This window comes from Quercus suber, unplaced genomic scaffold (genome assembly GCF_002906115.3).
Source record: "Quercus suber isolate HL8 unplaced genomic scaffold, Cork oak 2.0 scaffold_218, whole genome shotgun sequence".
Lineage (NCBI taxonomy): Eukaryota > Viridiplantae > Streptophyta > Magnoliopsida > Fagales > Fagaceae > Quercus > Quercus suber.
Genome location: NW_027069676.1, coordinates 621,919 through 649,871, shown reverse-complemented (window position 1 = coordinate 649,871; position 27,953 = coordinate 621,919). Strand labels below are relative to the sequence as shown.

General features: G+C 31.8%; 2 protein-coding genes and 1 long non-coding RNA gene across 5 annotated transcripts; 2 read left to right on the top strand and 1 right to left on the bottom strand.

Moving 5' to 3' along the window:
* Positions 1–8,573: 8,573 nt before the first annotated feature.
* On the top strand, positions 8,574–9,950 carry LOC136070202 (uncharacterized). Its single transcript, XR_010631486.1, has 2 exons — positions 8,574–8,781; positions 9,555–9,950. It is a non-coding gene; the product is annotated as an uncharacterized LOC136070202 (long non-coding RNA).
* Positions 9,951–15,427: 5,477 nt separating this feature from the next.
* Positions 15,428–18,880, top strand: LOC111992602 (WEB family protein At1g12150). Its single transcript, XM_024024474.2, has 3 exons — positions 15,428–15,609; positions 16,345–16,543; positions 16,848–18,880. The coding sequence occupies exons 2-3, from the start codon at positions 16,364–16,366 to the stop codon at positions 18,399–18,401; spliced, it is 1,734 nt and encodes a 577-aa protein (XP_023880242.2). The 5' UTR covers positions 15,428–15,609; positions 16,345–16,363; the 3' UTR covers positions 18,402–18,880.
* Positions 18,881–19,135: 255 nt separating this feature from the next.
* LOC111992606 (phosphatidylinositol/phosphatidylcholine transfer protein SFH2) lies at positions 19,136–27,330 on the bottom strand. Of its 3 annotated transcripts, XM_024024477.2 has the most exons (11): positions 27,122–27,329; positions 26,933–26,961; positions 24,174–24,257; positions 24,001–24,054; positions 22,805–22,882; positions 22,576–22,629; positions 22,393–22,452; positions 22,131–22,226; positions 21,019–21,120; positions 20,732–20,812; positions 19,136–19,786 (listed from the first exon to the last, which is right to left on the bottom strand). In XM_024024477.2, the coding sequence occupies exons 1-11, from the start codon at positions 27,174–27,176 to the stop codon at positions 19,469–19,471; spliced, it is 1,011 nt and encodes a 336-aa protein (XP_023880245.1). In that variant the 5' UTR covers positions 27,177–27,329; the 3' UTR covers positions 19,136–19,468. The 3 variants fall into 3 exon arrangements, with proteins under 3 accessions (XP_023880245.1, XP_023880246.1, XP_065635884.1); XM_024024478.2 differs by lacking the exon at positions 22,805–22,882 and having other exon boundaries at positions 27,122–27,330; XM_065779812.1 differs by lacking the exons at positions 26,933–26,961; positions 27,122–27,329 and adding an exon at positions 25,348–25,523.
* Between the last annotated feature and the right edge of the window lie 623 nt (positions 27,331–27,953).

The window sequence follows — 27,953 nt, the reverse complement described above, 5'->3', positions numbered from 1 at the left end:
GAATTCTCTTAGAAATAATTTGTTAGAAATAATTCAGGATATCTTTCGAGTGTGAGCAAATATTGTCTTAAAGATAGTGATTTAGTGTGATATGTTTGTTGTTAACATTATTGTAGAAAATGAGTATACTATGCCTTACCCAATTAAATATCGACAGCCTCCTTTCATGTCCAAGGTCTAGAATATTTTAATCTAATTAGGGTACCATACTCTATATAAAGGTGGTATTACTCTTAGAAATTGAAACAAACACACTACTATGAGGAATAGCTTCATATCCCTATTGATATGAAAATGTAAATTAAAAGGGATGCTTGTTTTCCTTTTTCTCCTCCCTGTTAATACCCCTAGTGGCGATACTTCTTCCATGAAGGAAAGCCCTGTTGCACAAAAAATTAACCCTACTTATTAGCATATTTTGTTTCTTTTTTTCTTCTTCTTTTTTTCAAGTTATTATTGTAGTTGTGCTCTAGTCATTCTCGCGTCAAAATTTGAAACTGTCGTGTTAACTGACCTTTGGGTTTTTTTTTTTTTTTTTTTTTTTGAGACTTTGTAAAGTTGGTTACTCCTTTACCATTTGAATCGATTTTCTTTTCTTCCTTTGTTTTTTTTTTTTTTTGGAAAACAAACACACATATACACACAAGAGGAGAGGGAAATGGATATTTTTTTTCTTCCTAACCATTTAGTTTTTCAAACATTTAGAGGTTTTTTTTTTTATGAGTTCGAATTTGTAAGAATGTGGTGTGTAAAATCCATGGTTTACACCATTCAATAAAAAACTGTTTATATCGGTTTTTTACTTAAAATTTAATACATCCTACTCACATATACCAAATAACATTTTATAAATTCTCAATTAGGTTGGATTTTCAAATGTGTATTAAAATTGATTGTGTGTGATTGTACCTATTCTTTCATACGTGACATGATGATTGTGGCATATTAGGATACAACACATCCTTATATTCTTTAAAAATTTAATCTTTTTTTTTATATGATATATATATATATATTAGTTTTTGGTTTAAAGTCAACAAATAACCTACCTTAGAAAATAAAGTATTTTAAATTGAAAAAAACCATGCTCAAATCTAACCGTTATTGAAAATCCATCATATCTAACTCAAGTATTAAAAACTCGATCAAAATATGACACAACACTTTCTTGTTGACCCAAATGTTCCCAACAGAGTCTACTAAGCACATTTAGTTCAATTTCACTAATTGATACAAAAATTGACATGTGCATTAAGAATGTAAAGAACATGTAATTTAACGGTCAGATTTTCAAAATATACAGTAATATTTATTTTATTAAGTGAGTTTGTAGCTTAAGGCTTCAACCAACTTTGTAGCTAAACTTGTCCTTTTCAATGGACAAAGTTTAGCTACAAAATCGATTGTAGCCTTAGCTACAAACTCACTCAATATCTTTTTATTGGAGATGAATTTTTGACAAATCCACCATTGGATTGCATCTTCTTTTTATATCCTCCATATTTACAAAATTTCAAGAAAATTAAAAATCAATAGCTATGTCATCAATAAATTTTTAAATTGCAAGTTTTGTAATTTAAAATTATGTATAAAATATTAGATTATAGATTATATAGTAAATAATAACCGATTGACACAAAAATTGACATGTGCATTAAGAACGTAAAGAACATGTAATTTCAACGGTTAGATTTTCAAAATATACAGTAATATTTTTTTTATTAAGTGAGTTTGTAGCCTAAGGTTACAACCAATTTTGTAGCTAAACTTTGTCCTTTCAATGGGACAAAGTTTAGCTACAAAATCGATTGTAACCTTAGGCTACAAACTCACTCAATATCCTTTTATTGGAGATGAATTTTGACAAATCCACCATTGGATTGCATCTTCTTTTTATATCCTCCATGTTTGCAAAATTTTAAGAAAATTAAAAAATCAATAGCTACGTCATCAATAAATTTTAAATTGCAAGTTTTGTAATTTAAAATTATGTATAAAAATATAAGATTATAAATTATATAGTAAATGATAACCAATTGACACAAAAATTGAATGTGCATTAAGAACGTAAAGAACATGTAATTCAACGGTTAGATTCAAAATATACAGTAATATTTATTTTATTAAGTGAGTTTGTAGCCTAAAGCTGCAACCAATTTTGTAGCTAAACTTTGTTCCTTTCAATGGACAAAGTTTAGCTACAAACTCACTCAATATCCTTTTATTGGAGATGAATTTTGACAAATCCACCATTGGATTGCATCTTTCTTTTTTATATCCTCCATGTTTGCAAATTTCAAGAAAATTAAAAATCAATAGCTATGTCATCAATAAATTTTAAATTGGCAAGTTTTTGTAATTTAAAATTATGTATAAAATATAAAAATATAGATTATATAAGTTAAAATGATAAACCGATTGACACAAAAATTGACATGTGCATTAAGAACATAAAGAATATGTAATTCAACGGTTCGATTTTCAAAATATACAGTAATATTTATTTTATTAAGTGAGTTTGTAGCCTAAATCTACAAATTTTGTAGCTAAACTTTGTCCTTTCAATGGACAAAAATTTAGCTACAAAATCGATTGTAGTTTTAGGCTACAAACTCACTCAATATCCTTTTATTAGAGATGAATTTTGACAAATCCACCATTTGGATTGCATCTTCTTTATATCCTCCATGTTTGCAAAATTTCAAAGAAAATTAAAAATCAATAGCTATGTCATCAATAAATTTTTAAATTGCAAGTTTTTGTAATTTAAAATTATGTATAAAATATAAGATTATAGATTATATAGTAAATGATAACCGATTGACACAAAAATTGACATGTGCATTAAGAACGTAAAGAACATGTAATTCACGGTTAGATTTTCAAAATATACAGTAATATTTATTTTATTAAGTGAGTTTGTAACCTAAAAACTATAACCAATTTTGTAGATAAACTTTCTCCTTATAATTTCCATACTTACACATGCAAAACCTTTTCAACTTTTGAGTTCCTGAAAAGTCTAACANAATATATAAGTTTAGTAGTGGCTTTCATTAAATTGAGACGTTGTAAAGTTGCTTTCTTCTTTAACATTCAATCGATTTTTTTTTCTTCCTAATATTTTTTTAATATTATGTTTAGTAGTAGTGGGCTTTCATTGTGAGACTTTGTAAAGTTGGTTACTCCTTTACCATTGAATCGATTTTCTTTTTCTTCCTTTGTTTTTTTTTTTTTTTTGGAAACAAACACACATATACACACAAAGGAGAGGGAAATGGATATTTTTTTTCTTCCTAACCATTTAGTTTTTCAAACATTTAGAGGTTTTTTTTTTTATGAGTTCGAATTTGTAAGAATGGGTGTGTAAAATCCATGGTTTACACCATTCAATAAAAAACTGTTTATATCGGTTTTTTACTTAAAATTTAATACTCTCTACTACATATACCAAATAACATTTTATAAATTCTCAATTAGGTTGGATTTTCAAATGTGTATTAAAATTGATTGTGTGTGATTGTACCTATTCTTCATACGTGACATGATGATTGTGGCATATTAGGATACAACACATCCTTATATTCTATAAAAATTTAATCTTTTTTTTATATGTATATATATATATATATTAGTTTTTGGTTTAAAGTCAACAAATAACCTACCTTAGAAAAATAAAGTTATTTTAAATTGAAAAAAACCATGCTCAAATCTTAACCGTTATTGAAAATCCATCATATCTAACTCAAGTATTAAAAACTCGATCAAAATATGACACAACACTTTCTTGTTGACCCAAATGTTCCCAACAGAGTCTACTAAGCACATTTAGTTCAATTTCACTAATTGATACAAAATTGACATGTGCATTAAGAATGTAAAGAACATGTAATTTAACGGTCAGATTTTCAAAATATACAGTAATATTTATTTTATTAGTGAGTTTGTAGCTTAAGGCTTCAACCAACTTTGTAGCTAAACTTTGTCCTTTTCAATGGACAAAGTTTAGCTACAAAATCGATTGTAGCCTTAGGCTACAAACTCACTCAATATCTTTTTATGGAGATGAATTTTTGACAAATCCACCATTGGATTGCATCTTCTTTTTATATCTCCATATTTACAAAATTTCAAGAAAATTAAAAATCAATAGCTATGTCATCAATAAATTTTTAAATTTGCAAGTTTTGTAATTTAAAATATGTATAAAATATTAGATTATAGATTATATAGTAAATAATAACCGATTGACACAAAAATTGACATGTGCATTAAGAACGTAAAGAACATGTAATTTCAACGGTTAGATTTTCAAAATATACAGTAATATTTTTTTTATTAAGTGAGTTTGTAGCCTAAGGTTACAACCAATTTTGTAGCTAAACTTTGTCCTTTCAATGGGACAAAGTTTAGCTACAAAATCGATTGTAACCTTAGGCTACAAACTCACTCAATATCCTTTTATTGAGATGAATTTTGACAAATCCACCATTGGATTGCATCTTCTTTTTATATCCTCCATGTTTGCAAAATTTTAGAAAATTAAAAATCAATAGCTACGTCATCAATAAATTTTAAATTGCAAGTTTTGTAATTTAAAATTATGTATAAAATATAAGATTATAAATTATATAGTAAATGATAACCAATTGACACAAAAATTGACATGTGCATTAAGAACGTAAAGAACATGTAATTCAACGGTTAGATTCAAAATATACAGTAATATTTATTTTATTAAGTGATGTGCCAAAGGCAACTTTGTAGTAAACTTTGCCTCTGACAAATTAGACTCATCAATCTTTATGGAGATTGACAATCCACCATTATTGCATCTTCTATTGCATTCAAAATTAAAACTGTATGTTCATAATGCTTTGTTAATAAATATATAGTAAGTAAATGTAAACGATTAACAAATGAATGCTGAACAAATGTATTACGATAATACAGTTTTAGGGTACTAAACTACAATTTTAGCATGTCTTCAATGACAAAATTTGCCAATGATTGTAGTTTGTACTACTCACTTTTAGAGATGAATTTTGACAATCCACCATTGGATTGCATCTTCTTTATATCCTCCATGTTTGCAAATTTCAAAGAAAATTAAAAATCAATAGCTATGTCATCAATAAATTTTAAATTGCAATTTTTGTAATTAATTATTTAAAATAAAAAAAAACTTTTGAGTTCCTGAAAAGTCTAACAATATTTTATTGTTTAGCAACTAAACTGATATTAAAAACTTAAATGAATCAAGTTAATTAACTGCTTCAAAATTATTTTCTAAAAGATACATTGATATTTCTTCTTTCCAAACAATTATACACACTGACACACATCTTACTTTATGTCATATGACAAATGATTGTTTTCTTTCCTTCTAACTGTAACTTGAATTGCTAATTAATTTGATGTCGGATTTCGGTGTTTATTCTATCATGATCAACACTACCCTTCTCATCTTAATTTCTACCTCCTAAAAACACACCATATAATAGAATTTTTAAAATCTATAAAAAAAATTGTTATCAATTTTATCAAAGAGATTGCATACGTGTAATAAAATGACTATTAATATTCTATTGAGTAGATAGGATAAACACAACTTTATCATTCTCGTCTAATTTAATCCTTATGCAAATTATGTAATGTTTCCAAATGCATTTAAAAACATTCTTGCTATCATCCGTACCACAAAAACTACTTATTCAATAGGCATATAATTTAATATAAATTTATAGTGTTGCAAATGATAGCTATATATCTAGTAAGGAGAGAGAGAGAGAGAGAGAGAGAGAGAGAAGGGCATTTCATGGTGTATCTGAATAATTGCTCATTGGAAGACTTGTGATAGTCAGAGAGAATACTATTTTTATGCTTTCTATAGATCATTATTAGGCAAATCTGGAAATGAAAATGCATATCCATGTATCTAAATATCAGTTTAAGAATGACTACAAAACTTCTAAAGTACCCAAATTACCATTAATTAGACAATAAAAAAAATTTAATTCAAAAAAAATTGGAATTCAAAAAGGTATAAGAATAAGAGAGTAGAAACCAAACCCACAAAATTTTGTTGATAAAATTGAAAATTTCGGATAAATAAAGGAATAAAAATCTACACTAAATTTTCCTGATAAAAAATAGAAAATTAAAAGAAATTAATTGGTTTAAATGAGAGGAAATTAATTTATTGCTAAAATTTTATCATAATTATGACTCCAAATTAATTTAATGGAATTTTCATTATCATATAAATAGGAATAATTATAATGCGAGTGCTTTGAAATTGTACATATATAATAATATATTAACATATTCGATGTTTTAAACATGAAAAATGTGCTTACCAACTTTAATAAAAAAAAAAAAATTTTGAGAGCCTAATAATTTCTTTTTTTAATTGTGAATTTGATTTTTTTTTTTTTTTAACTATGGGCATGAAATTAAATGTTTATATAGAAGAAAATTAATTTAAGGAAAAAGATTAGGTGATAGCTCAACCTTTCTCATCTAAGAAACCGTACCTAACAGAGGTTCATGTAACTCATTTTTTAACTGGTGAAATTAATAGTTTACATTTAAGGGCATATTAATTTTGTGAACATTTAAGGCAATATTCGTCAGATTAATAGTGAACATTTAAGGGCATTTCTTTTTAATTTCTATTTATTATTGACACATGTCAAACATATCGACATGTAATCTAGGGGTGTCAATTCGGGTTAGCATGTCTGGTTTGTATCATGTCAAGATATAGGTATTCGACTAAATGGCTCAACCTGAACCTGATCCATTTAATAATCATGTCATGATCCTTCAACTCTAACCCAACTTGTTAATAAGGCGGATTAACCTGACCTAACCCACTTGACACGCTTAATATTAAACGGGTTGTGTTGGGTTGATATGAATATAACACAACCCATTTCAACTTGTATAATATTAAATATAACATCCATCTAGAAATATATTTTTTTACACCCCAAAAGTAATGTATACACTTTAAGTCTTCAACCTACATTCAAAATAATATAGTTCAACAAAAATATAGTATCTATCCAAAAATAAGTTCTTTACACCCCAAAAGAAGTGCATACACTTCAACCCAAATAACATAGTTCAACAAAAATTTAATATCCTTAAGGTTCGTAAAGTTTCAATTTCCAATTATATCACTTGTAAGTTTTTGTAATTACTCACTTTTTTTTTAAATTTAAAATATAGGTTGGATATAAAAGGTATTTGACAAATTTAAAATAAAATGAATATTTATTTGTTATACTAATTAAACGGGTTGTGTTAAATGGGTCATTTCGGATTGACACAAATAAGTTAGCTAGCTAGTGTCAAACACGTCTATTGCAAGTTACATGGATTTAACTCGCTTATAATACGTTTCTTAATGTACCACTTTCGGGTTGACTCGTTTATAACCCAAATTCGCTAAAGCCCGACCCTAATCTGCAAAAACCTGTGTCAAGTTCGTGTCGTGATCGCAGGTTAGGTCGAACATTGACACCCCTACATACATAAATAATTGTTTTAATACATTGTCCATGTCATATCAATTATATATATATATATATATATATAATTGGCATGTGTCATTGTAGTATGTTTTGAAAAGGAATATGTGTCATCATAACATGCATCCACCCGTTTTTGAATCTAACCTTTTATAATATATATATATAGATTGGGTATTCATTGCAACTCTTTTTTCTCATCTCTAGATTTTACAAAAGCTTTTTTGTATTAATTTCCATACTTGACTTATGCTAATTAGTGTGTTTATTCTTCTAAAAAAAAAAAGTGGGTTTATTCTTTTCTTTAACTCTTAATTTGATTATTGTATTAGTTTATAATCAATAATTATTTGTATCAATTTGGTGTTTTTGTCGTTCGAATTCCGTTGGTGTTGAAATGCATGGATGATATAGTTATATATAGGTTTTTTTTTTTTTACTATTCTAATAGATAGCCATGTTAAAAGCCAATATTTTGATATAAAAAATACGATAGATTTATAAAATTATATGTGAATATAATTTTAAATACATGTGAATATATATTATACTCCAACTAAGTTGACACTGTATTGTTTCGAGATACATTCTCATGCATCACACAAATTAGTTACTGGTTAAACATATCTCAAACTGTAAGATTAATGGAAAAAAAAAATAGAAATATAGTTTCATTGATTATTTAATTTGACATCTTGGCCCAATCAGTTTATAACTATCCAGTTTAACTTATTCACCTACTATACTAACGTAACTTGTTAAGGGGAAATTCTTACATAGTCCCGGATTACAAGGTCACCCAAGCTGACCTTGTAGTCCCCACCAATAAGAACAACACAGGTCAGATAATAAATGCTGATATCATTTTAATTATCCAGCTTAGCAACCATAGCTAAATGACCTTAGTGTGCTGGTCTTTCGTTAACATTGGGCGTTAGCGAGCTGTTTTCAAAAAATTTCGGGACCCGCCTCAATTTCAAATTTCAAATATCAATCCATCACTTGTTTCACATATTTCATTTCTCCTCTGAAACATAAAAATGAAAATCACTTTCTTGTAGCTCTCTCCTAGTCCAAAACAGCCACAGTCCCACTGAAAGCCTCTGCTCCCCAGTCCCCCGCCTTGCCATTATGGTTATGGAAGGGGATGAGCTTGAAAGTGAAAATGATGACAGAGAAGATGTCCCTGGAAAACTACCTTGATTTCGTTCTCTCTAACAAGCAAATCAATCTTATCGTCAAGGTTTGTTTGTGTGTGTGTTTTTCCAGTCTTTCACCTTGTTTCTTAGTACTATAGTCACCTATGAATGATAATAGAAATGAAATTTGTAAAAGATGATGAAAATTTTGCATAAGTAGGGAAAATTTTATGGCTTTAGAATCGTTCATAGATGACTATAGAAAGGTCAATTGGAGTTTTTTTTTTTTTTTTGGGCTAGAGATACGGGTATTTGTTTATGGCTGTGGTAATATAAGTTTTGACTGATTCTTTCTAAAATTTTAAATGTAAAGTCAAATTGATAGGCATAGTCCATATGATTGATCTCTTGAAAAGTTGAAATATTGTCTGTAAAGCATTTGTGAAACTGCTCGTTGTTTGCTTTTAATTCTCTGTTGGCTTACCCTCACACTTCTGATGGATGGTGTCATTTGTGGTGGTATTGTTTTAGCTATGTGGTTTTCCTGGAGCTATGGGAAGGGGGTTTAGAAAAGGGCAAAGTGGTATTCTTTTATTTTCTTGTGTTCATGTGTTTAATATTCTGCAAATGAGGTATATGAGAAAATGCAACTTAATGAATGAATGTTTGCACTGTTCCCTTCCATGTAGCAGAAAATTAGATAATACATCCAAAGTTTACTAGATTACTAAATGGTAATATCATATTGGCTTTGCTACTTAACAATATCTTCGGATTAGTCCTCTTGCATACTGAAGAGCGATGAATTATAAATTCTTCTGCTCTACTATATACAAAATATTTAATATTATTTTTGGTTTCCATTATGAAAAGCCAGGCACTAGAGAATTTTTAGGTGCAGCAACGCAGCCCATTTGTAAAAAAAGGTCTAAATATAAGGTATAGTTCATGAAGTCAAGCGCAAGCGTTATCCAAGCATCATGTACCAAATGTTGCTCCTTTGTCATCAAGGAAAGGCTTTGAAGTATTCAAGGATCGATTGAAGTCAATGCATCCTGAAGTTGGCAAGGCTAAATTTTAGGCTATTAACAACAATTCAAATTTGATATTTCTAGTTTGTAGGACAATTTAGACAATTGTTTGCACACTTTGCAGCCGCTTTTTGGATAGTTTTGGACTTTTTGTAGTTGGTTTTTTATATGTACAGGTTTGAGTACCTTCTACTCAAACATTGATGTGGTGCTATTAACATAATGAAGATATGTTCAAAGAAGTTTTTTTTTTTTCCTAGTAATTGTTAGAAAAAATGTGTTTAATGAAGATGTATTTTATTTTCTTTGTAGTTGCTTTGAAGTGTCATTTGAGTATATGATTTGATGACATTACCTCTTTAATCTTTTGGCGAAATTATCATTTACCATTAAGGATGGTTCTACATCTTGTAACTACCCTATAAGTTGAAAAATGAAAACATGGACAAACGTGTTGTTTTAAAGAAACCAAAAACCAAAGGAATGACTATAAGTTCCTGAAGTATTATAAACAGTTACTTCAAGTTTAACAATTTGATGTCTTGCATTATATTGAAATTTGATTAAAGAGAAAGGTAGACAATAAAAGATATTGATAAAAAATGAACAAAATTTTATTAAAATGTACACTTTTATCACAATGCCATGATAACAAGAGTCTTACAGTATTAAAATACAAATTCTTTTTGTTACAAGGCTATAATAATATGATAGTTCCACATTTGATGTATCTCTTTCTTCTTGATTAAACATTCCATCCAAAATCTGCAATTTTTAATCTGCAAACTCCATTGGCTCTTAGCTAGCTCACTTTGACCTGGTATCAAAGCTTGCTCTAGAATCCATTGAAGCTTCCCGCTGCCACAAAATCAAATGCCAAGCAACATGAGAGAGATTAACAAAGTCTCACATCAGATACTATAATCTCAAAACACAAGACCAAGCAAGCGCCTTAACTCCAAGTTTTTGGTCTTCTGTAGATAATGGGATGCTGCAAAAAGAAAAGAATTAAGACAAGTAAATAAAGATAAGGGAAAACAACAGTTTGGAAACCAGGACCATTTAAAAAAATAAAATAAAATTGACAAATAATAAACTTAGATAAAATCAAAGTTGAATAAAAGCAAGCAATCCCACTTACTGGATAATACCAGAAATCCAACATTTTCTAATATATAAATTAACTAATGCCAAGAGGTTCCAATATGCTACAGACTAAGAGCATAGAATTCAATCGCTGTAACAACTACCTTGTAGACACTAGATTTCATATATCCCCCTCTAAAAAATTTGTTAGAGATAGCAGAACTAAACTGTACAAGTTTGTTATATGGACAAAGACTAACTTCAAAGATCAACTTCAAACAGTGGTTAATGCTAAGTGACTCCTTTATGGAAAAAGATAAATTTGATTTTAGTTCATCTCGTCTTTTCTTTCTTCCATTTTCTCTGGAACCAAACAGCTAAGAACTTCATCGATAATTCGGAGCAGTAAAGACAGAAACGTAAAACAACACCTAATTGAGTAAATGTGTTACACACTTACTGACCTTTTGAAAGGGGAAAAAAATCGTACAGCAATGGAAACAACAAAATGAAAATTATTAGAGAAAACAAATAAATGTTCATCAAAAAAAGAAAAAACAAATAAATAACATCTCCTATTCTTTGCTACATTCTCTCGGCAGCCAAACAGTGGTTAATTAAGACATTTACAATTAATTCCACCTCCAATTCCTGGGCAATCAAACAGAGGCTAATACTAATATACATGTTCAGTAATTTAGAAACAAGGTGAAAGACTGGAAAAACACACACAAAAACCTTGATAGTGAGATCGGTTTGCCTGTTAGAGAGAATGAAATCGAGGTAGTTTTCTAGGGACATCTTCTCTGTCCTCATTTTCACTTTCGAGCTCATCCCCTTCCATAACCATAATGGCAAGGCGAGAGCTACAAGAAAGTGATTTTCATTTTTATGTTTCAGAGGAGAAATGAAATATGAGAGACAAGTGATGGATTGATATTTGAAATTTGAAATTGAGGCGGGTCCCAAAATTTTTTGAAAATAGCTTGCTAACGCCTAATGTAAACGGAAGACCAGCACACTAACGTCATTTAGTTATGGTTGCTGAGCTGGATAATTTAAATGATGTCAACATTTTTATTTAACTTGTGTTGTTCTTATTGGTTGGGACTACAAAATCAGTTTGGTGACCTTGTAATACGGGACTAAATAAGAATTTCCCCTTGTTAAGAGCCCAAGAAATCGCAAGCCTATACTTTCTTTTAAAATGATTTTAAGCCTATATTGGCCTAGTAATATTCAATTTTTATCCAAGCTGTCACCTAATCTTTTTAATCCAGCCCTTACATGAGAATGGTTGAGCTATATATGCAACCTCTTTTAAGAATGTAACCATTGTCTCGTCGCATGCGCCTTGTACATGCAATGAGGTTTCTTTTTTTTTTTTTTTAATAGATAAGTTTATTTTGAAGATATGGATTAATAGGGAAGTGTTCTATTTTGTAAGCATTTTACATGAAATTAGAAATATATTTTTACGGAATTGTCCTCAAGTTTTTTCCCCATTAAAGCTAAGGTTTAGAAATATTTTTGAATCAGATAAAAGCCCAAAGAGAGAAATCCTCTTATAAATAGTATAAAAAAAATTAATATAATATTGCAATCTCAAGATTCTAGTTTGTTCCTACAAAATATTTCAATCTCTCTTTCATGCCAAACCTGACCAATTATTGCAACAATTGGAAAATTTAACTACTACCTAGCTAATTTAATGCAACATATTTTAATGAGACTAAAATTACCTATTAGCTAATTTAACCTTCTTTCCTTTTTTTCTTTTTCTTTTTTCTTCTTTTTTTTTTCTTTTTTTTTTTGGGGGGTTTTCCTTTTTTTTCTTTTTCTTTTTTTTTTCTTTTTTTTTTTTTTTTTTTGGGGATATTCGATGGTGGGGGATGGCGGATTCAAGGGTGTGGGACCAAAATTTTGAATAAGGTCACTTTCACTTAAGAAAATGATGAATTTTTTTAATTTTGTGCTTCCCCTCCAAGTTATGAGTTCCTTCCTTTCAAAAATAAGTGCTACATATTTTATATTCTAATATTCAAGAGGATCATTTTTAATGAAGCAAAAATTATCTCATAAACAAGAATACAAATATTAAGTATATTATACAAATGTGTGATTTTCATTCATATCATAAGTATAAAATAAAAGTATTAAAATTCTCAATTTTCCATGACTAATTCTTATTGAGATTTACATAATCTTACAAGAAAGAATGACTTCTAATTAAAATTCATAATGTTAAAAAATTAATTGCGAAAAATAAAATAAAATAAATAAATAATTAAAGAAGTTGGAAAGAAAGATTGAGTATTAATCTTCATATGGTGTTAGTTTTACTCATTTCTCATAAAACACTTTCGCTAGAAAGTTTGAGTATTAATCTCCCATTCTTCTAACTCTTCTGTTCCTAGAAAGAATCTCTGTTGCACACATATACACTAACATCATTCACATTTGACGGAGTAAATCTAATTGATGAAGCAACGCAACTAAAATTTTCTTTTTACGATTTAGTGGTGGTCGAGTCATCACTGCAATCATACTCAAGAAATAAAAACTTGACATTTAAGAAAACTCAAAAAAATTCGGAACTTCTGAAGTTCAACCAAACAAAGCCATTAATCTAAAAACAAAAAACACACAAAAAAACAAAACAAAACAAAACAAAACAAAACAAAATAAAACAAAACAAAATAAAACAAAACAAACAAACAAACAAACAAAGCCACCAATTCAAATCTATATTTATAGCAACTAAACAAAACCAAAATCTAAAATACGAATAAATACATTGACAAATTTCCATGAAAATAGACTCATTAATAATTTATTAAGCAACACACACAACAACACTAAAAGTGACTACCTAAAAACAATAGAGGGTTCCTTCAAACTTTTTTTTTTTCTACACGTGAAATCTGAATAAAAAACTTTTAATGAATATATCAATTTTTTTTTTTTTTGAGAGAGAGAGAGAGTTTTAACTTATAGCGTCCGCTCCTGATGAGCGCTCTTTATCATCAAACCAAGACATCAATCAGATTTTGGTATAGGCGGAGATTGAACCCTAGATCTCTTATACAACCATCAGAAACTTTACTAGTTGAGCTAACTGGAACCCACTCAGGTTTCGAATATATCAATAGAGTTGTATATCCTATTTATGTTGTTTTGGCGAAAAGAGATAAAGACATGAGAAGAGATATTGACGAGTTGTTTTGCGTTTTATCTAATTTACTTGAATGATAAGGAAAAATAGCTAAAATTATCAATTTATAAAAAAATACAATTTCTTTTAAGTTTGGGAATATGGGCTACCTACCTGTTTAAAAGGTAGGGGTGTGCATGAGTCAAGTTGGATCGGGTTGAGAGGATTTTTTGACCCAATCCATTATGGTGGGTAAAAAAAATTCAACCCAACTGTTGTGTCGAGTTGAACCCATGGGTTAGACAAATTTTTATTATTATTATTATTATTAAATTGAATAGAAAAAATATAAATATAAATATATTAAAAAAAACCCAAAGATTAGTATCAATATAACTACTTAAAGGCAAACAATACTAATGACTAAACAACAATAGTAATTTATTAGGGTTTGTGTGAACTAATTGGCTTTTATATAGGATAGGAAGAGCTAGTTATTTTAAAATTTTTATTAATTATATAATATATATATATATATATATTAAATATATGGGTGGATCAAGTTGGATTTGGCGGGTTTGAAATTTTATGACTCAAACCTAACCCAACCCGCTATCAAAAAAAATTTTGTAGCCCAACCCAACCCAGCAAGTTTGGTTGGGTCGAGTCGGTTTTGGCGAGTTGGCAGGTTGGCTGCACACCCCTATTTAAAAGGAATTCACATTCCTACAAAAAAGGGTTAATAGGAATCCAAATACCCTAGCATCTAATTCTCTAGTGTGATTTGCAACTAAACATGGAAATCATTTAACATTCTTGTGAATCCTAAAATATTACTCTGTCACATTAAAGTAAAGACGAAAGTGTGTGTATTATTGATTAATAGTTGTCCTCAAGCAAAATTTCTAGTTTTGCTTATGAGAGGATTTGAACCCTGGACTTTCCCATTAGAAACACCGAAAAATGTCATTATATATGTAATTATTATTTTGTACCAGTTAAGTTACAGTACTCTTAACTAAGGTGCATCAAGATGGTTTTTGGTCATCTTAACAAAAAACAGGCATCTTCATTTGTATGTGTGTGAAACTTTCACGTGGAGACTTAAACCCCAATCCTTGTACCCCTATTTCACGAATACTTATATTTATAGAAAGACCAACATGTCCAGAGTGTGCGCAGTAGTTGTCTGAAAAATATTTTAAATTGCCCAACATAACTTCTTGTCCTTTCCCACATAGGCCCTTCTTAAAGCCCCCAAGGGGCCAAGAGTTATCACATTTGTTTGACGCAGACTCTTATAGTTGAGGACAATCTCGTCTTTTCAAAACAACAAAACGGTTGGAATGTACCGTAAAAATCCACCTCAAAGCGATCTGTCTTCCCCGCTATATCAGGACAATTAATTGTACTAGGTAAAAAAGGCTTTTAAGTTTTAACTAATAAAAACTATAACCTTAATCTTGGGATGTTCTTGTTTTCAAATACCATCCAGCCTGTATTATCATTTTTGTTCTTTTAAGGTCCATCAAAATTTGTATATATCTTCATTAAAAGAAAAAAAATTGCATCTCTTAAATTCAATCTCAGGCTTGGCAATTTATTTCAAAGTCTTTTTGGGTGCGTGGTCTTCTTCTAATGATTATGCAATTTCAATTCATGTAAGGCTTTTGCAATTTTCAGTTCATATCTAATAATGTTCATGTATTCAAAGTTTTCAATTTTTTGAATGCCTTTTTTGTTTGTAATATTAACCATGTTGTTCTTCCTTAGTTTGATTAATGTTAATGTTGCACTTTATGTTTTGCAAAATTAGATGATACATGCTACAATCTTATTATTCTAGCCAAATTCAACCAATAATATCAATTGTGTTTTGGCTGTAGAAATAGGCATATGATATTGCATTCTCTGATAGATTGTATATGTTTCTCTCTTTGTCTTTGGTAATTGATGGAAGAATTTGTGCTACATCAACTTATGCCTGGGGATATCATAAGGCATTTGACAGTTTCATTTATCCAATTTTTGATATGTAGTTTGAATTATTCGACTCTATTGAAGACATGCATTTGTTCTTTTGTAGAATTGTCCAATTGTCTCTGATCTTAGTCTTGAATTCTATATAAACATTCTCAATCATTTACAAATTTTTAGTTTTATATGTTCAAAATGACTTTTTCTTTTTTTTAAATAAAGTGGAAATTTTATAATTATGATCCTTTCCAATAACTCTAGGATGCCATGAGGTTTCAATATAATTATCTTTATAATTTGGATAAAAATTCTTAATCAAATTATAATATTGGACTTGAAAACTCAAAAGTAATAAACTTTTCTGCTGCTATTATATATGTCTCAATTCTGCATGATGTTAATTTCAAATGATTTTGCAGCTAAGTTCCAAAGGAAGAGATGGTCAATATCCGCATGAAAGATCGCCAAAAGGTTCCTCTAGATTCTTCGAGGACAGAGGTGGGAGAGATCGACACCAGGGCACCTTTCCAATCTGTCAAAGCTGCTGTTAGTCTATTTGGTGAAGTAGCTGTCTCTAGGGACAAATCTGCTGTCAGGAAGTCAAAACTTTCTTCAGAGGTACATATGATTATTCCATTGCCAAGCCACGTTGTTAGAGATTGAACACCAGGACTATTTGTTATTATTAGTGAATTAGAGGCTAGGGTCCATTGCCTGTGATGCAAAGATAGTGCAATAGCCACCAATGATTTTCTGGAATATGTCTTAATGAAAACCCAAATAACCTTTAATCTAAACTATAAAGTTGCAATGCTTAAGTGACAATGATGGTGAACATAAGATATGATGATCTCTCTTTTATGTAGCATCTTCTTGGCCTAATGTCATAAAGATGTGATCTATTTCTTTCCTTATTTGCCAGAATGTACTGGACAAGGAGACAGAACTTCTATTGGCCCAGAATGAACTAAACGAGATTAAGCAACATCTAGTGAAGACACAATGTACAAAAACTCGGGCACTTACAGAGCTTGAAAAGGCTAAGAGAACAGTGAAAGATTTGACCACCAGGCTCAAATCTGTAAATGAGTCCAAGCAATCAGCAATTGAAGCTGCAGAAGCTGTGAAGAATAAACCCAAGAACCTTCAAGTGGCAAAATCAAGAAATGCAATTGGACGTGAAGCTTGGAAACAAGAACTGGATTATGCAAGAAAGGAGTACACAACCATTGTTACTGAACTTGATTCTGCAAAGCAAGAGCTCAACAAAATTCGGCAGGATTTTGATGCTGCCTTGGAAGCAAAATTGGCTGCATTCCAACAAGGAGCAGAAGCTAAGCGTTCTGTAAACATTAACACAAAAAAGGCTAGGGAGCTTTCAAAGGAAATTGCAGCAATGCAATCATCAATTCAACATCTAAAGCATGCCACCCCACAAGCCCAACAAGAACACTCAAAGATTGTGGCGGAAAAGGATGCCTGCATAGAATCATTCAAATCTGCGAAGAGAGAAGTAGAGAAAAAAGTGTTGTCCTTGAAAAAAGAGGTTAATCCCGAATCTGATAGAAATTTAGAGGCTAAGTTTGCAGAAACAAGTGCAGAGATTGAAGTCCTGCAAGAGGAAATGAAGAAGGCACATGCTTCTGAAATGGATAGTGTGAGAGTTGTAAGCTCAGAGCTCAACGAATCCACAAAGACACTGCAGAAACTTGCTGAAGAAGAAAGCTCTCTTCGAAAATCAGTGAGTTCCCTTCGGCTGGAACTGGAGGATGTGAAGAAAGAGCTGGCTGAATTGAAGGAGAAGGAAGTGGCAGAAGAATCCTTAGCTGCTAAACTGAATACTGAAGTACAGAATAGCAAGGCAGTGGCAGAACTGAAACTCCAGCAGCTATTATCAGAAGCTGAAAATGCTGAACGGGAAGCAGAAGAGATGAAGAGAAATGCTAATGTGCTGAGGCAAGAAGCTGAAGCCGCCACAATTGCATCAGAGGAAGCAGAGAAAATACTAGAACTTGCCTTGAGAGAGGCTGAGGAAGCAAAGGCAGCTGAAAAGAGAGCCCTTGATGAGATGAGGATTTTATCTGAGAAAAAGAATACTCTTAACTCTTTGAACTCAGATTCTGCTCCCACGATCAAGTTGTCATTGAAGCGGTTTGACTCCTTGAGTAGGAAAGCCCAGGAGTCAATAAATTTGGCTGAAAAGCAAGAGCTAGCTGCCATGGCTCAGTTAGAAGCAATCAATGCAAGTAAAAATGAAACAGATAGAAAGTTGGGGGCCAATTTGAAAGAAATTGATGAAATGAAGACTGCAACCAAGATAGCTCTGACAAAAGCAGAGATGGCAGAGTCAGCAAAAACAATGGTCGAGGGTGAACTACGGAGGTGGCGACAGCAAGAAAAAATTGGGAGTTCTGAAGCTTCTTCTTTTAAAGAGGATTCAGGGAGGTTGTCAGGGTCAACCCCCCTACTGCTTTAGGATTCTAAAAGCAGCACCTGCTAGAGAGATCAGGATGAACCAAGAGAAAATATGTGCTTTGCAAGATCACGTTTGCTCAGTCTCAATGACACTTTTGCATTTGAAGATAAACTAGAATTACTGGAGCTCCTCATTTCCCAGATGAGGCAACCATGTTAGTTAAGTGTCTTCCTTAAAAAATTGTGCAAATTTGGGAGATTCAAAAACAGGGAAAAAAATATTGAACCCTGACATTGTGTAGCCAAAAATCCTTCATAGTAATTTCTTGGATTCTCAGTAGCAATAGCTAAATGTTTAACAAATTATGTAGGTGTTCCCTAATGGATCATCAGGTTTGTCAATACAGAACTTAAGAGATGAATATAACAGGGAAAAAGAGACATATAGTTGACACATATTTCATATTTTGAGAATGGCCGTTTATGAAGTCAATAAATCAATAGAAACTATAGACCCATGGCTGTTGAAAGCATTCAGTAATCCAAAGGACAGAATGGCACCAGACCGGACGAGGGGCCAGTAGGGGCCAAACTATTTGATAATCTCCCATTCTCAGAACCAATCAACGCAGCGCACTCCATGGTCATTTGCATTGGTAAAAGAAATTGCTTTCAACAAAAACTTGACTTTCTAAATATAAAAAACGAATTTTCAAACAATTAATTATTAGCCAGCAGCCAAAACAATGAAGTAAATCAAACCAATAGTTAACAGTCAAAGCTACAAACTGCTAATTTCTGAAACAGATTCTTCTGTCCTTAATATTAGACTTAAATCTGTGCAAACTACAAATGCAATTCTCTAGAGAATTGTCAGGCTGAGGGTATCTTATAAACTGATTATCCAGCCAATATGTCAAGTTACATACACCATATAGATTTTCCCATTGGAATTAATTTTGGGATAACATAAGCCACTACTATTACATTTATACGGTATTATAACTAGAATGGTGGATCAGGAAGACCATATGCCTTCTTCCACAGCTCCAAAAACGTGAATGGGCATTCATCAAGGCTTTTCACGTGTATCACTGCAAATGATGAAAGAAATTGAGTTACACAATTTCAATCATTGTTAATCTTGAGCCCATTTAGCGAGCCAGATATCCCGTTCCCGTTCCCAAACTTGTGTAACTCAGATTCTATGGTTTTAGCAATCTCCGTTCCTTCTGCAACAGGTTCAGGCAGATCCACGTGAAAGGAACCATGTTTTATGGGCGCAACAGGTTGACGTTTTGAAGCTTGCTGCTTGATGTAATTGTAGAGCTGTTGATGGAAGTGATGGTCCAACGAATAGCAATTTTCATATCCATTCTCTGAGTGCCGAGATGATCCAGAGCCTTCTTTTCTACAGAAATGTGGGAGAGAAGCATAATCCATTATCTACATCAAACACAAAAACCAACAAGATTAGTCATCTGAAACAAGAGAACAGCAGACTGAAAACCATTCAACAGTTATTCTGCATATTCAGTATTCACTTGAGTTCTAGTGGTAAGGAAACATAGAACTTTTGCCATTGCATCCTTTATCCGTAGCCAGTATTTTTAACACATCTTTCAACAAGTGCTTGACGTCAGAAGAGGAATACAGGAGGCTTGATTATTGACTGAAACAGAGCAAAAGGCTGAAACTCCAGCATCCATGAATAGGAGAATATTCCACCCCATCCCATGGCCTAAAACAATAATGCTACTTAAACATTGATTATGCAAGCTATTCAATATCTGAACAAAGCTTTGCTAACATCAGCAAAGATACTGGGTCAAAACAACTAGTTATTATAAGAGTATTCCAATAATGATCTCTGGGACACCATGACCATGAAATCCATATCTGTATATTCTATATACAACAACCGTGCCTTGCAAATTTTTTGTAGTTGGCTAGATTTTTTGGTTGACTCTTTGTTATGTTGCCACGTAAGTTTTGGAATCCTACGTTTTTTCACATCATCATTATAATATATATTTTTTTTCAATTGATTTTTTTAATATGTGAGTTTTTTCAGTGTTTTAGTAGAATAAAAAGCAACCTAACACTAAACATTCTGATTAAATTACATTTGGCCTTTGCTAAACAAACATTTCTGATTCAATTAGATTGCATCATTTCTTAAAATTCGGTAATTTGACTTTTAATTCATTAATATATATAAATAAATATCATTTTATCAACTTTCCTATGTATCACATGGGTTAGCAACTAATTGTATTAAAGACGGAGGAACACTGACAATTACAGTCAGTGGTGAAAGAAGCTATACATAAGCATCCAAATGATATCTAAGTCAAGTATTACAAAAGATTTTGGATAATGGGGGCAGACCTTCAAGAGCTCATCTCGTCCACAACCTGGCAAGACCTGAACTTTTTTCCTTGTCCTTTCTTGCAAAAGTGGCTTGACAACCTGCTAATAGTTAAAGTTACATTGTTGCCATACCAAAAAGGTTTGTCCAGGGAAAAGAAGATGAAGAAGAAAATGGAAGGCATTTACTCCTAAATGAGCTTAATATATAAACAAGTGCTCAAATTGAACCAATGCATCAAGGGGAAACACTGGTTTATAGCAAACCAGAATATTAAATTGTATCGATCAACAACATTGAGGCTTACCTTCCAACATGCTGAAAATATATACGGAACATTTACAATGTAATATGTATTTGTCTTCTCTGGGTAGTTTAAGTCATCAATAGTTGATATAATTGTCAATAACTGCAAGAGCAGAAAACACAAGACCAAGTAAATGTTACATGGCTTTAAAAATTTATACACTACAAAGCTCAACAGAAAAAGTGCAGTGGTTCTTGACTGTTATGTAGCCCTTGCAATATGTGTCATCCAATATAAGATTAATTCAGATTCCCGGGCTTCAGACAATATATATGGAGTTCTTCTCTTAGGGATAGTTAGTTACTTAAAATTTGTTGTTTCAGTATGCCCAAAGCCAAAAAACATTTGCTTAATTCTGAGCTTTTTGAAGGTACATATGAGTATCAGAACATACATTCATATTACCAATAGTGCAAAACTTAGGTAGAATTCCATAGGTGTTACTTATCAAATAAAAATAAAAATAAAAAAGAATTCTTTAGGTGTTGTACCTTAGGTTCTCAATTAAATTCAAACACATCACTGCATCGAATTTAATTGTCCTTGAGAAAAATAGCAATTTCATGTTGCCTTGATCAATGCTGCCATGTGTTTGAATTTAATTGGGAACCTAAAGTACAGTATTTAAGGAATTATACCTAAGATTTTCCCTTACCAATAAATGATGTGCTCTTTGAGTAGCCACATCATCCTTTGAATTATTTTTTTCCCCTTTTGATGTTACACAGAAACTTATTACGGAGTGCTAATCATATGTTGCTTGTCTTCCAACAATCATACTTTCCACTCATAAATTCCCTAAGTGTTTAATTTCCTTCCTGTGTACTCTGATTAATGTATCTTGAGAATGTCCAAAAATCATTGAATGTAGGTCAAAAATTCAAAGTAGATTAATAATGTGTAAGGCTTGGTTACAAATCCATCCCATCCAAGTACAGGAGTAATGCAGTAACTATTTTTGTTTTTGATACTAATAGAAAAACATTATAAGTATCCAAATAAAACAAATATATATAATAATTTATGGGCGTAATAAGAAGATTGTTCACAAAGTTAAATGGGTCAGCAGGGAAGAAAATACATAAAACATCAACAGTGGCAAGTTATTTTACCTTAATCTGACTCAGTGCTGAAAGCTTTAGGCCAGTCATGTCCAAAACTTTTACACAAGTGGTAATAGGCCGCCCATATTTTTTAGATGCAGAAGGCTACAAACGCAGTTTATGTATGAATCAACACAGTGACTTAATATTTTTATAATGCAAAATGCTATAACAGAGTATAGAGGCTAAAATACTTATCCAAAAAAAAGAGCATAGAGGCTAAAACAACAGCAGAAGAAATTTCTAAGAGATTCCAAACTTTCATGCTTACCAAAATTACACGGTCCCGATATTCATTGATTTGAATGTGTGACTGTACATAGTAGTTTACCTGTAAAATAAAAAAGGATCATAAATAAAAATACATTATTAAGACCAGGCAGTAGAAATTGTAGTTTCATATTAGAACTGGTACCAATGAAACATAAATAAGGAATTTTATCATAATACTTACAGATGCTTTGTCAAACGTGCTGAGCCCAACACCCATTGCAAAGACAGGCAGTCCCTGGAGAGTAATAAGACAAGAACACGTGAGTAATGCAATTACAATCATTACTTTGAATTAGGTGATCCCCATGGAGCAACATATTGCAGTATTTAATACATAAACACTATGCTAGCTAAAGAATAAAGAATGTAAATGCTGTAAACAATATAATTTTTTGGTTGAGAATGAGAACCTCTTTTGAGTAACCTGACAGTCCTATGAGCTGTGAATCACGCACTGCTCTGTACAGCTCAGTAGGGACTATGGGTTTCTGTATAAAGAAACAGCATCCACATGAGAAACAAAAGAATTCATTGGCAATGGCCAATACTATGCTTATAGTTTCTTTTTATTTTGCACAAAACCAATAAGCTAACACAATTTTTGACAAAAACATTATCAGTATTACCAAAAAAAAAAAAAAAAATTAATGGTAAGAAACATTAGCGCTACGAGAAATTGGTTTGGCAAACAAGAAACAGATATTTGGAACATGGTGCCAGCTTGTTTGATGTGGATTGTTTGGAAAGAGCAGAATAGGCATACTTTTGAAGACATGGAGAGCCACTTGGATCAATTGAAAACTTTGGTTGCTCAGACTCTTTTTGACTGGTCCCAGATTTGGGGTTTCACACAATGTTCTTCTAATTTAGAGTTTCAAGTTTCTCTTAGATTTTCCTTTTGAGACTTTTGTACTTTTTGGACACTTTGTGTTCATCATTGTGAACATAAAGTATATTTGATTTTTAATACAATTGCATTACTTATAAAAAATAAATAAAAAATAAATAAAAAAATAGTGCTTGGAGTCTAACAACTTGACAGTCCAGCTGCTCTAACATGATTTTCATCTATAACATGGGAAATTATAGATAGTGGTTTTCTATACATTGGCCAGATCAAGAAGCCACTGCTATGCCAAAAGATTAAAGGATATAACATAAAAATGTGGCCTCTATAATTCTAGAACTATGATGGCCCACCCATGGTAGCTTCAATAACCATATTGGTCATATAGGCACTCAGGCTAGGTAACCACAAAAGTTAATGATAAATTTAGTTTATGAATAAAAGCAAAAATTACCAGAAATTGGTACACAAGGTAAATTGCAGACAAGGGATTAATACATTTTACATCACGCAAAAGTTTTTTTACTTTTATTAAATCACACAATATGACATTGGGTACCACCTTGCCTTAAACAAAAAGAACAGAAAGGATTCTATGAGCTGATCTCTAACTTGATAGATCAAATTAATCAAAGATCTTACGAAAATGATCAGTTGATATAATATATTTGGAAAAATAATCAGCAATTAAACATCCTTGGATAAATTATGAGCTTCAAGAAAATGTGACACCTTAAGCAGAAAAAAATACAAACTTACTGCTAAGATGTTGTCAATCTCATTCTGTATCCTCCAGTTTAAACTGTCCAACAACTGGAACATCATACAAGCATAAAGTATGTCAACAATTAAAACAAGAATCATAGTTGAATGTTTTAAAAACGTAATTGTAAAGATTTGCAAAAGTTTTCAACCAAAGACTAATATCTAACCATTTTGTGGGCTTTGGCAACATTCCACTCCCTTGCTTTTAGGAAACGTGCTAGATTTTCAGTTGGATACCCTTGATGAACATTCTGCAGATAAAAAGATAATTGTTCCATCCATACAATAAACACCAATATCAATTAATTTAGATTAAGAGCATAGCATGAAGTGAGGCTCAAAGCAAGCATCTCTTACCTACAAACTACACTAAATTTTTCACCAACTGCATGAAAAGATAAGGAACAAAATGAAGAAAACTTCTTCCATCCCCACCAACCCTTAAAGACAAACTATCTCAATAAATAATGGAGGCCTAAATGCAAAAATACCCCCGAGGGTTTGGGTCTATTTCAAAAACACCCCCTATAGTATAATTCTTCCTTATAACTCCCTGGGGTTTTCATATCTGCCGAATTGACCCTTGGGACTTTCATTAGCTCTTATGGAAAAATTAATAGAGCATCATATATCAGTGCTGCAAATCAGTTGGTGAGGCTTCTTAATGTGGTCGTGTGATATTTCCGTCCATGAGAGCTAACAAAAGTTAGTTCCAAAGGTCAATTTGGTGAATATGATAACCTCAGGGAGTTATAAAGAAAAATTGAAACCCTGGGGGGTGTTTTTGCAACTGGCCCAAACCCTTGGGTGTGTTTTTGCATTTTGGCCAATAATTTATTCCAAAATATTCAGTAGTGAAAAATCTGATGCAGACCGTTATGTATTTTACACTGGGGATTTAACAAGTTATTTAGTGATTGATTGGACAAGTTTATTGTGAATTAATCCACACATATAGATAATTCAACCACAGTTATCAAGTACAAAATCTAAACGCAGTAAATATAATGAAAGGAAATGGTCTAGTGGTTCCCAAGCCTCATGAGATCATATGTTCAAAATTCTTAGCCAACATCTTGGGCCAAATCCTAAAGGAATTACTCTCTGTAATTAGCTACTGTGGGACTCGGGGACTACACATACCCGGAGGAATATTTAGGTGCTCGGTGAATTCTGGACACCACATTAGCAAGAAAAAAAAAAGCAATAAAAGGACACATATTTGGTAACAAAGCGGAAAACCAGTGAAGAACATCTTCAATGTAAAAAACACTCCAGGTATTCAATTCTGCAGAAAATTCACAATAGAAAAAGCAGTTACAAATAGTCTATTCACAAAACCTTGGTACTAGAATCTGCAGCAACCTCTGAAACGACTTGTTTGCCTTCCTACCACAATAACCATAGAACCTCTAGAATCTTCCAAAGTCAAAATCCTCCACAAACAAACCTCGTCTACATGAACCAGAACCCTTGAAACTCCAAGGACCTCCTTAAAGATTTGATGGAGTGGACTCACTGTAAAAGCTCTCAGATTTTCAAAACAACCTCTAAATCACTTTATTTGGGATCACAAGATGAGTGTGTAGAATATAAAGGTTTTTCAGTCTTGCTGAAGGAAGAAAAAGGCAAAGGTTTTGTGTTTCTATGGGTGTAGCAGCACTTTTCTCTATTTAAGCCCATGCAAGGCATGGTTATTATAGGTGTGCAAGCAGGTCATGAAAGCCCTTATGAAAGTAGAAACAGAATTATGATCAACGCAATCTCGCTCAAGCAAGCCTCAAGCGAGTGACAGGCTATGCTTTAATGTTTGAGTGAAATTCTCAGTTTTCAATTCTCTTGAGATCTTCAAGGCAGCTTAGGACTAACTTTTACAATAAATGAAACACATCCAAATATTTGAATACAACCTTTGTAATGGAATTAGCCAACACTTAAAAACCTAACAAGTAGAAATCAGCAATCATTCTAACGGAAAGTACAGCGTTTGTTTTCCCTCAATTGAGAAGATATAATGACCTTGTCCAGTGGGTGGAGTCTAGATACTTTGATGCAGGCAAAATGCAATCATTTCTAACTTCACCCTCCAAACTTGCCCAACATTCGATACGAGAATCAAGAATTCTTGACACCATTAAGAAAAGCTTGTGACCTGTTGCGCTTTTTTAGAGAAATACCATTTCATATGAATGAGATTTACCAAATTGGCAGCCAAACACCACATTAAATGACAACCCATGGAATATTTCCAGGAACTACTTTTTTGATGACCAAGTATTGTAGAATATGCCAAATCCTGTGGACACCCATCATAGCTGACAAAATCTTTGAGGCATTGTGGTAAGGGCATAGCATAACCACTTCCATTGAGCCTTACACAGACCACAAAGCAGACCTTATGCCTTGTCAAGTACTCTTTGCTCATATCACATTCTGGGAATGGTCACACATTTCCTTCAGGTTTTATTCTCCTTGATCACCCCCCCATAAAACATGAAATGATTTAGCCAAATGGGAATGTGTGGCAATTGAATCTTATCTAAACTCCACACGAATAATTTATTGTAGTTATGACTCTGAAGAAAGAGAAGCAATGAACTTCAGCTGGTGAATTCAAATCACACTGTGTTGCCAGGAATTAATTCATATTAGACCCTTGTTCTGAATCACATCACATTCAGTTCACCACACAAAAAAGAGCTGGTAGGCACCAAGAAGACCCAGTTGCCAGATCAAACCATTCAAGCAGCCAACCAACTATTAAGATAATTCAGGATCAAACTCTATTGCTCACAAAATTCACCCAAAAAAATATATATCTAGCTTTCATTTTTGCTCAATTGCAACTAGAAAGTTACTAAACAAAATACACAAAAATATAAATTTTAGAAAAAATAAATAAATAAAGGAAAAGGGAAATGCAAACCTGATATGTTTTCTTCAATGGCTCCTCAACTGCCATTATTCCCAAAAAAAAAATAATAATAATGCAAAAGAATAGCATTAAAAAAAATAAAAAAATAAAATAAAAAAGTGATCTTTAAATAAAAATAATAATAATAATAAAAAAAAAAAAAAGAGAAAGTAAGAGCAGGAAGTTGGGTGAAGCAGAGACCTTGATCTATTAGTGCTTGCAGCTGCCTGATCACTTCCTGAGAAGCAATACCCATTTCTTCTCTTCCACAAATTTGCACAAATGCCAAATGCACACCCCCAAAAAAATCACTACTTTTCAAGCTCTCTCTCGCTCTCTCTCTATTTATCTCTCTCTTCTTTGACTCTTTTTGGAATTTTTTTTTTTTTTTTAATACTAGAGCTTGGTGATATACAGAGGCAACTTACCAGCTAAAAAGTACACCACAACAACCAAAAAAAAATAACTTGAGAGAGAAAGAGAGAGAGAGGTCAACAAAGGCGGGCCTACAAAACAGTCACCCCACTTTCACTCTCTACCTAGAAATTGAAGCTCTCTCTCTCTCTCTCTCTCTCTCTCTCTCTGTGAAATAAAATGATAACATTATTTTCTCTTTTTCTTTTTTGCTTTTGCTTTTGCTTATATGTAATTAAACTAGTTATGTTGTTTTTCTGTAAAAAGCAGAACAAGCTTCCATGCTTCCTAGATAACTTTCATTTGCTGCGTGCGCTGGTTTTTTTTTTTTTTTTTTTCAATTAAACCTTGTGATTGTAGTTGTGTTTGGTTCAATGACAATTTTATTTACAAACATTGTGTTTCATCTCATGTCTCTATAGCTCAAATCGTTCTCCTCCCAACTATCAAATTATCAACAAAAAAAAAAAAAAACAAATATTTTATTGCTATATTTATCACCGTAAAGTTTAGATTCAAATGGAACTCTTCTATGCATAATCCATATTATCTAATTTTATGTTATATATTCTTTTCATTAACCAAAGTATAGATTCAAATGAAACTAGATTATTCCTTA